The 12,887-nt window shown below is 40.7% G+C and overlaps 2 protein-coding genes across 3 annotated transcripts in view; one reads left to right on the top strand and one right to left on the bottom strand.

Annotated features, from left to right (window-relative positions):
• Window positions 1-10,033, bottom strand: part of LOC136424209 (rhodopsin, GQ-coupled-like) — a 70,513-nt gene extending 60,480 nt beyond the window's left edge. Inside the window, exon 1 of one of the 2 annotated variants that reach the window (XM_066412729.1) lies at window positions 9,919-10,033. The gene's annotated coding sequence lies outside the window, so the exon portion shown is untranslated. The remainder of the gene's footprint in view (window positions 1-9,918) is intronic. The other variant, XM_066412730.1, reaches the window with a different exon arrangement.
• Window positions 628-12,832, top strand: LOC136424707 (uncharacterized). The gene is made up of 11 exons (XM_066413331.1): window positions 628-1,014; window positions 5,904-5,950; window positions 6,926-7,114; window positions 8,195-8,376; window positions 9,015-9,212; window positions 9,892-10,017; window positions 10,276-10,340; window positions 10,815-10,887; window positions 11,313-11,431; window positions 12,409-12,606; window positions 12,806-12,832. The coding sequence occupies exons 1-11, from the start codon at window positions 748-750 to the stop codon at window positions 12,830-12,832; spliced, it is 1,491 nt and encodes a 496-aa protein (XP_066269428.1). The 5' UTR covers window positions 628-747.
• Window positions 12,833-12,887: the final 55 nt, after the last annotated feature.

Below are 12,887 nucleotides of genomic sequence, written 5' to 3'. Positions count from 1 at the left end.
CTGAAGTATGTGAATAAACAATAAAATTTAACAATTTAAAAGTTACATTTCAAGAAAAATTCATTTGGATAGTGCTTCCGGTTTTAGTTATGGACAACTGATCATGACGTCTGTCTAAGTCGTACCATCAACTTATCAACCATTTGGATTATTAGCTTTTTCATCGGTGCTGTATTTTGGATTAAAAAATGAATCTTTCTAAAAAAACATATTGCAATGTTCTTCCTTGTCTTTTTCCTTTGTTGCAAAACGCGACGACACCTTGTCTTTGTGAACATACGGAGCATGTGAACTCTTGACAATCAGTGAAGGGAATCAAAACAGAATTGAGTTGTCGTTCCTCCTTAACCCAAAACTGTTATAATCATTTGTTTGTTATCAAAAGTTTGTTCACTAAACATGTACAAAGATGCATAATGTATAAAGACGGACTATGACGCAAGCATGTTAAATACATTATGAGCAAACTTTTAAAGAATATTCCATTCTATAGCATTTTTGTTTCACAAAATCGAGTCATCGATAATATATCAACAATAAGTCCTATAAGTAACCATGATTCAGTGTATTGGCCTCCATACCCCATTGGTTCATATATACGTAGTGAACCTCCCCCGATTCTTAACAATTGGTCATGGCCCAACACATTATAGAGTTCTTCTAGACGAACTAATCCTTCACAAGAGTTGCTCAAGTGTGTGGTGGAAGAACCTCGTTTTCCTCCTCATGCGCTAAACCTTCTTTGCCATGGCAACGGCCTTGCCAAAAATCTCAGTACTCGAGGATCCTTATCCACAAGTAGACATCTCGGCTAGCCTCCCTCCCGTACTGGCCCGGGGATCTCTCACCGAGGCGTGGAGGAAAGTCCTTCGGAACGAGGGGACACTTCTTCCCGAGGAGTGGCGGCTGCCGCACGGTCCCCTCCCTGCGAGGCCGGACTACTCTAGAGTTTCCCGAGGAAAGAGTTACCCTCAGGACCAACGTCGGTTAGAGAAGGAGAGAAAACTACACAAGGTAACGGTTTAGATATGTATCACACGTTGTTTTTAGTTGCTATGTTTGCATAGTTACGCTCAAGACTGTAACCGTTACACTTGTAAAGAAAAACTTGCCACATGCACTACGCATATCTTGATACTGAAGAGCAAACACAATTTAGTGAGAAAGTTTCTCAGTGGCTTACCAGGTAATAGTGTACTATCAAGATTCATTAGACGCAATTTACGCTGGGAAACTTGTCTATTCAGTTGGCTTAAAATCTAAGCCTGTTTCATGGATTGGCTTTGGCACGCCAAAGCAGAAATAATGACGTTTTCCACAGGCATTACCCAATATGCCGCGCTGGCATTCCACTGATTTCCGAACCTATTTCAAGCCGTAACGATGTTTGGTACATGGACGCTTGGTATGCTACAACATCGCTCAGTTAATGGGAAAGTCCGATAGAATCAACAAGAGTTTACCCACAGGTAGCTTCAACAATGTAGTGTTATTTGTGGATGGAGCGTTAAAAACACTGCACTTTAGAAAAAGATCCATTACCCAGATCTTCCAACAGATAATGATAGTAATTATTTAAATCGAAGGTAACTTGAAAAGGTAAAGATATAATTAAGGAATAAGAATGATATTGTGGAACATGTTGCTATTTTGATTCGATTGCTGATAATCTAAATCTCGACATGTAAAGTTTGACTTTTTTACAGCAGTGTAAGACGAAGGATCCCACTTTTTCTACAAGGCTGTTGTTCTTTGTTATGAGTTTAGAAGGAGTGAAGTTTTCTTAATATCATTTGTTTGGCTGCGCAAGCGGATAGCCCAGCATATGGAAAGAAAGGAAAGCCATAAATAACATTGTTTCTTATCCTGTTTACGGACAAAACAAACAAACAAACCAGCAAACGTTTGAGAAACATAACGTCCAACTTGGAGGACGTAAAATGCTGAAGTGGAGAACCAATGACTTTCGTAACAACTTCGGAACGACCCATGTTCTAACGGGCCGACCGATTGGCTTGTTTATCAACATCTCACAACATAGTGCGCACTTCGGCACTCATGATCCATATACAATTCTCACGTTTCTATACTACACAATGGACGGTGTTTATAGAAATTTTTGGTAAGGTGTACATCGAAAATAATGTAAAGATGGTCTTGGCAATATTCAGGGGAAAATAAACTACTTCTCGGACTTTGGTCTAGATAATTGAAGAGCGTTAGCTGCCCTTGTAACTACACGTTCAAAACATGGTGTCAAGTTGAACAAATAAGAAGAGCATTGTGCGTAAGACGAACCTACACCTCATTCTTTCATTCCATGTACGTCTTCAAACAGTGGGGATGGTACAGCCACTGCCCCCCAAGAAGCCCCCCCCCCCCCAGTAGTGTACGTAGAAACATCAGATAGATCTACAGAATAGACAATTTGTACCTTTTTTTACGTCATTGTATCATGTCTGCGTCCACCCTTGCAATTTACTATGAGGCATGAGTTTGTAAATAAAGATGTTATATGATTTCAAACCTCCCAATCGTTAACACCGAAGATAACCGTCAACTAAAACTAAAAAAACAGTCTCGTACATATTATTCAAAGCCTCGAAATAGGCAAATAATGACGTGATATCAACTCTCATAATTCATCTCATAATATACACACTTCAGATATCCAGGTGTTCAAGATATTCTTGAGAAGGCCTCGATAACACCGTCTTAAGGTCCATAGCGGAATTAAAGTTGCGGTATACAGCTCCGTTTATCGTGAATTCCGTATAAATGACAAATTCATAACCTTTTTGACTCTACATATAGCTCATACATTTTCACCCCAAACATCCCTCCATACAACCATATATTATAAGTTACTGTTGTTTTCTTACATTCTGATGCGGTTACGTTGTTTTTCTACCACGACCCACCCTTCATGGACTAGTAACGACCTGAAGAAGTGAACCCCACGGGTCAGTAACGTTGTTTGACTGCGAGACGACTTATGAAATTCACCGGAACGTGCATGCAATGACACCGCTACAAAAACAACTTTTATTTTAGCCAGCAACGAAACATCTTGTTCTAAAGCCATTTTCAAGCAGATGTGCCTTTTCTAGTCGTGTCTTTTTGCTCGCTTTCATTGTCTTTGTTTTTCGTTGCGTTTTTTCCCAATGAGCTCATTAGACGTAGCTTGGGTGCCATCCGATTACTACTGGGGCTCTGCCCTCTTTAAAGATGGCACTCAGGCTACACTGGACGAGCAAAATGGGCGTAAACCACACATATGCTTGGTGATTAGCCTGTGTGGAGTCCTCCATACATCGTTGAAAGTCAACGTCATTACTGAGACACCTACAGTACGGCAAGGTCAGAGGTCAATGTCCTGTAACCTTGGACGCTATATCTACCTGAGCTCTATAGCCATCTTAATTGTTTCCAGTCACGGAATATGGAATGGCAGCAGTTCACTCTATTGGTTATACAAAATACACTGTATAAAAACAAAAGAAAAAAATGGCTACCTCAAAACTGATTTTTACCTCTTTCGCGCGTTCCCGTTTTTTGTCTCTTCTTGTAATGTTTCCCAAAAGTACACTTGAAAAATACTCCATTTTCGTTTTCTGGGTCAAACACATGGTATTATCATAACTACAACACGAGCGATTTCCTCTGTAGGCGGTTGTTATATCAAGTAAACACTTTTCTTCTTCGTCGGTCTTGCATTATTCAAGTGTTCTTAACTTGTGCAAGTAGTGTTGCAAGGAAAACAGAATGGCACTTAGCCCACAAAAACGACAGAGGCGGGGTCCAAACCTACTCGAACTCAAGCCTGTGTTTTTGGTCGTGTATTTGTCGTACTTGATTTTGCACGACACTTCCGCCACTCTCCCAGAAACTTTCGCAAAAATGTAGGTTCGATGTGTACATATGACAATAAGATCGAGCTGAAAGGCCTCAAAGCGATATTACGGTGAACTGCAGATCGTACGATGCCCAACAAACCGTGTGTGAAACTAATAGAAATATACAAAGAACGGGAAATAGATGGACAACGTGAAATATACAGGAACCACTGACATATCAAGTAAATTGAACTAACGTTTTCTTTATACTTGAATGTGCAAGTTTAACCATGCTCTTCACCACCTAGCAAAACTACTGAGACTTTTGCTGATTTGACCTGGATCTAGATTTTTCTGAAAATAAATAACATCTAGCCTGGTTTCAACCAAGCCCCGTGTCCGCCCGCCGCCTGTAACGGCTATCCACCCACGGAGCTTGGTGGGAAGCGCCTGTAACACGGGAGAAGCCCACAGAGCTGCCTGCCTAGGCCAGACTCTAGTTGCTAAGGATCTATTGCTGTTGCTATCCAGTGATTGACAGCTGCAGATGTCTGATCTGCAGGTGGTAGGAATAGAGTTTCACAGGCCGTTTCTCTGTACTTTGAACACTTTTCGGCAGTCAAGTCTTTTCTTGTTGGATTTTCAAACTTTGTTTTTGATGTGGGAGAAACTGACATTGTCTGCCTCTAAAGGAACAGATAAACTAAGTACTAGGTTTAAAATCCCTTTAACCGGCTTGGATACATCTCATTTCTCACCCTCCCAACATCTGGATCTCATTTCCCATCCCTTTCTCCCCGTCTGCCTGTGGTGCCAGTTGTGACAGCTAACAGACATGATAACAAGGTGGTTTCTATGGCAATGGGAGCCTAGCTGAAATCCTGCCCTATGATTGGTGTTACCATTTTTGATAACGGCTCCCCAGCCTTAGAGAGAGCAGCGCACAAACTCCGCGGGGAGGGGAGAGAAACCCCCGGACAGCTGGAGTTTGAGTGATACAGACTAAATAACATCTATCTATGACTCTCTTTGTTACCCCGTCAATAAATACGCAAATATTCAAACTTCTTAACCTCTTTTACAAAATTTACAGAAGTGAAAATATTTCAAATTTTCCGGCCCAACCACAGTCGCTACGTCCCTGAAGCCCCCCTCTCACTGGACCCGCGGTACGCTGGCGGCGTCGCTACGGCCGATCGAAATGACAAAGCACTCCACGAATTTCATTGACAAAAAACGAATCCTTTTAAGCTTTGTGTGCTTTGTTGTCTTTTTGGTCATACTTGTACGTTTTAAATGATATTCCCTTAATACAGTCAAGGGTAACACAAATACAGTTTAGGACGCAGCGACGCCGTCAGCGTGCCGCAGGTCCAGTGAGAGGGGGGGTTCACAAGCTATTTCCCGTCACTGGGCATACGAGCCCAGCTGGAGTGCTAAGTAGATGAATCGTTTACCTTAGATATATGAGCTAGGATCAACCTCTATTGTAAACATAGTAGACGCTCATAAACCTACCCCAGCAACGCAGGCTACCGGGTCCAAGGGGGTACTCAAACATAATATAACTCATTTTTATCTCGATTTGATGTGTGCACAAGCGTAGAAGAGGTGCTACGAAGGTCAGAATATGCAGGAATTTCAAGCTTATGTTGACTTTTAATATCGAATTTTTGTAAACGTTTAGAACGAAATGAACACGAATGTGCAGTCGAAAATACCACAAAGTCATTAGATCACCATAGTAACGAACAGTGCGGGCTAAAAGAGGTACCCAGACAAGCGCAAAAATAATTTTCCTTTTGTTTGTTATTTTTTTAATTATTCAGATCATTAGACACCGATGGTGTATTCAAACAAGGCTTACATGTAAATGTTTACTAACTTAAAGTTACAATCGAAAAGCCCCGTAATTGAGTCAATGATATTTTACCCAAGGCCTAGGGAGTTTGTCTCTCTGAAACTATGGGATCATCGCTGAATTTGTCTAAGGGACTGGAAAGGTCGCAAAGTAGTATGGGTAAGGGGCTGAAGTCTGCCATCTCTGATTTTTGTTTTTTCCCCCAGGCATGGAGGCTACGTCATCTGTCTGATTCCTACTCGGGAGCCCACCAGTAAGTATTTCAGATGTATCGATGTGTTGCTTAATAAGTCACAAATGGAAAGACTTGTTCACAATTGATTGAAAACGGTATAGCTTGGTACCATATGGATTGAAATAAGAATCGGCGGACGGAACAAAAGCATTTCGCAAAGGCATGGTAGACAGTAAATGCTTGCAAAACTCTTTTGTATAAAAAAAATAGTCAACAGTGCAAATGTTTTTATTCCTGTGCAATACTGCATTCTGTAATCATCCGATCCCCACCGGCTCCCTATCGGCTAATTAAAGCTCACTTCCTACCATTTATCGTATTTGGTTTCTTAACACAATGGTTAAATCATCTTGTAAACCATAGTGGCAACAGACGGATACCTTAACAATTGCAATAATCCGCCACAGATCCTATGATACTAGATAATTGACAATGGAAAGGGATTTAATTACAGGGAAAGTCGGCCAGCGCTTGAGTGGTCATACGTCTTTTGTTGTTTTTTGTATCATGTTACACCCCTATGAAACGTTATAAAAACACAGGTTCTCCCATTGTCAACTCGACACTCAATATATCATAACTCAGGACTTCGGAAAGTTGTTATCAAAGTAGAAATACCAACTGTATAGTAAAGTTTTACACATCAATTAAAGACTATATCTTTTCTTTGGCTATGCTTCTGTTAATTTCCATGTCAAAAATCTGCATATAAAATATACCAGTTCCCAATTGTGTTATTGTATTTCAAACTCGAAGTGGACAATGTTAAATGTTCAGGCTATTGATGTAGCTTTGTAGAATTGCTGACCCCCAGCCACAACACAAACATTTACCTCGCGGGTGTCTATGGTTCGCGCTCAACAAAAGAATTACTGAGAGGATTAAGTCCCAAATTAGGCCAGCTATTCACCACATTGTATTGTCGCCACGCGGCGTTCTATTGCGGGCTTGCAAAAATGTTTTCTTTACCCTTATTTCTGAACCATTCTACAGGGTACATTCCGAGTTGTACGTGGAGCACGGTGGGGTGTCGGGCTGGGTCTCACAACCGCTGAGTTTTGTGCCGATCGTGGGGTTCCCACCGTTTAACGTGCGGTCTGTGAGAGGAACTGACGTGCGAGACCACCTCCACAACCCGCGGGGCCTGTGTCACGGCTGCGTCAGGCTAATATGCGATCCAAGGTACGGATAGATGTGTGATTAACTTGTTTTTCTGTAATTCCTTAGCTGTGTTTTGTAAATGTCCTACATGTTTCACTATAGCGATATGATGTAATGTACATGATACCCTAAACGGCGGGGATGTCGCAAATAACGTCCAATTTCACCGGTTGCAGTAATATCATAATATTATGACTCGACTTGTATGCGTGAATTCATAAGAATTCTTACAGTTTCCTTGTCAACCATCTACAAACAAATTGAAGCCAACTCAGGTGTGAAAAAGGTACCTTCCTTCTCTTTCACAACTAAATCTTCTTACAAAGAGTTTAAATCGTCAAGCTACTCGGTGCCCTTATCTAAAAATGTCAACATTCAAAGAGCAATGCTCGTTCCTTCAGCACATAAAATGCACATTGATTAAACGACTTGTGCAATTTCTCTCTTGACTATAAAGAAATAAATATTTCATGGCGCGGAACTCGGAGTATTATAAGATTTGACAAACGTTAAAACGTACGGAAATGCGCCTCTCAATACCTGTTGTCAACGTCGAAAAATTCATAAAGATAGAATCATATCTGACAACTTTGTAAATTGGGGGTGTCTGTATGTGATGTGTAGGCACGCAATGTGCATACAAGACAATAAGAACTTGCCAACCAACTGGGTCAGTTCTAAAAGCAGTCTTTTATGATATAGTGAATTGAAATAAGGCGACTGCGGTACAAAAAGAGCATCTTTGCTATTCAATTTGAAGGTAGGACACGGTTTCAGGATTTAAATTTTGTCATTTCCGTCGAAACAGTCTTTTTCTAAATATTATAATTGTTATGTGGGCCACTTTTAGACTCGGCTGTCAAAGGCAGTTGTACATACACTTGATCTTAACGTAACTGCAATTCTACCATTTGGGCATCTGATTGTACATTACATCCTTCTGTATAGGTCGACATGTCCTCCAGTGTATCAAATCATGTTTTTTGAATGTTTATATGCATATATATGCCATTTTCGAAAAAGGTTAGGTGTTATGTTGAGATATTACAACCAAAGCCATGATGGCATTTCATGTATGTTGCATATTGTGCACGATTTCAGCTACCTGACGGCTGAGCACCCGGAGCGAGTAGGGGGAGGTTACCTGTACGGGGACGAGCGGAGCAGGAAGTGGCCGCTGGGCGGGGCATGGTGGAGGGGGCCCCCGAGCACACACCCGACAGCACCCGTTGATTGGGACACAGCGGGACGGATGAAGCACCTCAGTAGGTCTGATGGGAATGGTGAGTGGGGTGTTTACTTTTGACGTCACAGCCTAATGTTAATTTGTTCAGACCCTTGTAGTGCCTGATAGTACATACGTCAGCAAGTTTCCTTGCTGTTTCCGTAGCAGGGCATAAATTGATTTTTACAAGGAGGGGTTGCTAGGCCTTCTTTCCCTTTAACATCCTCAAGGACCCCCCTCTATTTTACGTCTCTTCCTAAACACGGTTGCAGCCCCAACCGAAATGTCCTAAACCTGGATTGAACCGGGGTATTGCAGTTATCAATTAATTAGAAGCAGAAGCTTAACTGCGATCGTTTTATAATAAAGAATATTCATCTAGTCTGTTGCTGTCTATCTGAATTAACAGGATGCCCTCAATGATTTATTAAAAAGATGAGCCGCCAAATGATAATCAGTAAATGACAGTATCCATAAATAGAACAATGAATCTTAAGTTTCCCACGGCCAACAGGCATGACAACGCGTTTCCTAGGAGACGGTTTCCTAGGAGACCGAGAGATTATCGTTCAAAAGATCGTACTTTTCTACCAGGCAACCTGCACATGCGCAAAAGGCGTTAGAAACAAAACTGAAAACTCCTTCCGTCAAAAATGTCGTACATAGAGACAAAAGTCTACCGTTTTTCTTTCTCAGCGCAATCTTTGCCTCGCCTGCCAAATTACAACAGTGTCGTACGCGCGGGAAAATCTGCAGACGACAGCGAGAGGCTGAAGACCAAGGGAACGAGACCGGCTCGTGACCAGGGATCCAGAGGTTCGACCGTGATTCTGCCCATAGTCGGGTCGCCGCCGGTATCGAGGGATCGGACAAACAGTATCAAGGACCCGGACGGTATGGGTTTTGTTGCCGTATTTTTCTTCTTTTTTTTATATTTGCTTTTGGACAGAGACAATTAATGACAATGTCGCACTGCACTCAATTTAGTAACTTGTCTCAACAGTGCCAGAATTAAAGGAACAATCATTATCATGTATGCAGATATTGGAACAATAAGCTTAAGATTGTAAGGATAGTTCCATAGCCTTTTGAGTATGGAAATTTGGTCCAGTTTTTTTTTAGTTTTTTTTTTTAGTTTCTTTGACTACATTTTGTGTAAGCCAGTATTCTAGTGGTATACCGGGAAACAAGGATACTTCCCTGTAGGAGACAAAGGAGACTTTATTACAATCCCTTTTTATTCTTGCTCTCCCTTCAAAAGTCCTAAACACAACTTATTAATGATAGCGTTGACACTGCATTCGACGGGACGCTGCAACCACCTGGCCATTGATGTACAGTCAAAGCTGTATAACTGACCATGTACTACCGGCTGGCCACTTTTTGATGGTCCGATCGATTGATCCCTTACTTAATTGCCCGACTGACGCAAGAATGGATAATCCTATCCGTAGCGACCACCTTTCCACATAGACCAGATTTTATCAGTCACCTGATTGGTCCTCGTGGGCAGTTTTGACTGTACTAGAGACTAATACGATGAATACTAAAATCTTTATCAATTTTTATATAGCTGTGGACTTGGAGAGTGTAAACCTACCTCGGATTGCCGGGTTAAATTCTGGCTCAACTCCCCCGGACTTTGGTGAGGACTCGGACCTGGATTCTGACCGGATGGACATCGTCTCTCTATCCGAAGGTAGGCGGGCTTCCTGGATGCTATGCCTCTGTTCCTGCAGATTTGGTACAAATCGCAAGGAGGTGTAACTCTCAAAGTATTCCCTTTGGACGTGAGTTTGCAAAGAAAGTTTATTGTAATAAGCTAGGGATGAAAGGGAGAACGTTCCCAAAACAAATGTACAACTCGGAAACATTCTAATGCGTTTTTTTTAAAACTCGAACGGTAATGTAATATATTTTTTTTAATATTCTTTTTTGAAAATTTTTATTTATTCAGATGGTGCCGACGCAGAGACTGGTCTGTCCGAGCAGATGTCCAGCAAACTACACGTTATTGATGAGGTACAGTTACTGTAGTCCGTCTCATTAGATCCACAACGTTTTACTCTTAACACTGTAGTCCGTCTCATTCACTCCACAACGTTTTACTCTTAAAACTGGAGCAGCTTTAGGGACGGTTTTATTCGTAGAAAATAGCAAGCAACTAAATAGATACAAATGGGAATAGAGCTTAAGTACATACTATATGTTATTCTTAAAGAAAAATTCCAATATGTATTGGGGACAGAAAAACGGCAGTTTTTTTGTAGATCCTTGTCGGTGGTAGCTCGAAATATCATAACGAGATAGTGATTGTGGCATTGGGCTGCGATATAACAAAATTGTTATATTTAGTATAACTATCGTTCCCAATGAATGCGTTTCAGGGCCATGGACAACACAAATGCCAAGATAGCTTGAACCAATATACGCACGCATTCACCTGTACATAGACTTTTTGTAGCATTTTCCACATAAATGTTTTACCCGTACCAGGATATTGAAGGCATGGCGAACAAGATGAGACCAGGTTCGGCGGACTCTGGACTCGGAAGCACGCTTTCGGGAGGTAAGAACATCAACGACAACAACAACAAAAAAGCCGTTGTAATCAATATTTTGTACAAATTATTATTTAACATATCATGCTCTGATTTCTCATGAATAGTTTTACTTGATGTTTTGTTTTGTTTGCCTCTTGGATAAAAAATATGAAGAAAAACGTCTCAGCACTGTTCACGAGACTCTCGAGATTTTTCACGAGACTTCAAAATCTCGAGAGATATTGCGAGACTCATTTCCAGGTTAATAGAGCTGACGGCACCATTATACCTACAAGGATGGTGTACGTTATTAACGTCAGAGTAGCGCTACTAGATACGGAGCCGTCGCGAAAGTGATTTTGAATTGGGGAGAGGAATTGATTCAGAGGAATTATCAGATTTCAGATTTTGAATTTGACTGAGTTCGTTCTAACCTATCTTTCCTTATCAGGAACCTCATCCGATGATTCCAACTATGCCCACTCGCGGCGGAGGGCAGAGGCAGCGCGGAAACAGGGGAAACACGTGCGCTGGAAACGCGTTCCCGTCCAGGTAGAGTTCATAAAGGAGGTACGTTAGTCCTTATGTTACTACATTTTCAGCGCTGTAAGATTGGCTGATAATGAGTCGTTTATCTATTTTTGCATGCCTGGATCTAAATTATCACATTTCAGAGCATTCAACTATATAATATGGGTTGTACGCAACAATGGTTAATTTTTAGATTTACAATTTGCTGCATAATCAAATGATACTACATAATTCAAATATTTCTGTATCTATTTACAAAAAAAATGATCTTTTGCATAATCAACTGATTCTGCATAATTCAAACTTTCCATATCTATTTACTTTACATGACACAAATATGTCATGATATTAAGGCACGTATGAGTAGTAGGAATTTAAGATTTCGACATTTTGCCATTTGAATCTAGTACATATATATATCTTAATTCTGTATCTGCATCTATATAGCCGATATACATAACCTTAATCCTTAGTTGATAACTCTGGTACTTGAAGGCATGACTTTTTCTTTTTTTGAGCTGGTATTAAACACTTAGAAGTCTACTAGTTTGTGTAAACCATGCATAGTCCGGATTAATTGAGGGTCAAGCAGTTTAAATATCAATGTTATCAACGAATATGTCGACATTGCAATTTAAATAGGATAGAGGACGAGCAACACTTTTTAGTGGAATGTAGTTTATACAACGAAGAGAGAGCTGCGTTTTATAAACTAGTTCAATGTAGGTTTCCCCATTTAATTCGTCTTCGCATCGCGGAAATATTCATATTTCTAATGGCTTTAGATAAACCCTCTATCATTAAACACCTGTACTTATATTTACAATAATACTAAGAAGCGAGAAGAGGCCAAATTAACGTAATCATTAGACTAGTGCTAGTTGTTCATTGTGTACATATATATATATATATGTACTTGCAAATTGTGATGTTTTCTGTTGTGACCTGTACTGAACCCAGTGGGTATCTGTATACAATAAAGGTCATTCAATTCAATTATTTATTTGTGTCAACAGCCGACACTGGAGGAGACCTCCCCCCTCCCGCCGTCTCCTCAGCTGTCAGACCGGGACATGACGTCCCCTACCCCTTCTCCCGACTCAACGGAACGTGCCCGGTCTGTAGAGCTCCCTCCCCTACCGAACCTGCCGGACTTGGAGTCTACAGAAGAGGAGGCAACGAATGAGCACACTGACCCGAATATCGAGCCAAAGGTAAATTATTGGTTTATTGGATTATTGGTAAAACGACATCCATAATTAGTGAATTACACAAGTGTACTTCACTACTCTTCCTGGAATCACATAACATATACATTACATTGGAACACATACACATAACATTACATAATATATACATATTTACATCAATTTCAATTTGATACCAGTTCATAATGTTTGTGTTCGTTTTCAGACTGTCTTTGATGAGTATTTTGAATGAGGATGGAACAGATGATTTGATATGATGTGGAAGAGTATTGCATGATTTTGTGCAC

The sequence above is a fragment of the Branchiostoma lanceolatum genome, chromosome 18, assembly GCF_035083965.1.
Source record: "Branchiostoma lanceolatum isolate klBraLanc5 chromosome 18, klBraLanc5.hap2, whole genome shotgun sequence".
NCBI classification, from domain to species: domain Eukaryota; kingdom Metazoa; phylum Chordata; class Leptocardii; order Amphioxiformes; family Branchiostomatidae; genus Branchiostoma; species Branchiostoma lanceolatum.
The sequence above is the reverse complement of the archived record's forward strand: the minus strand, read 5'-3'. Positions and strand labels throughout refer to the sequence as shown.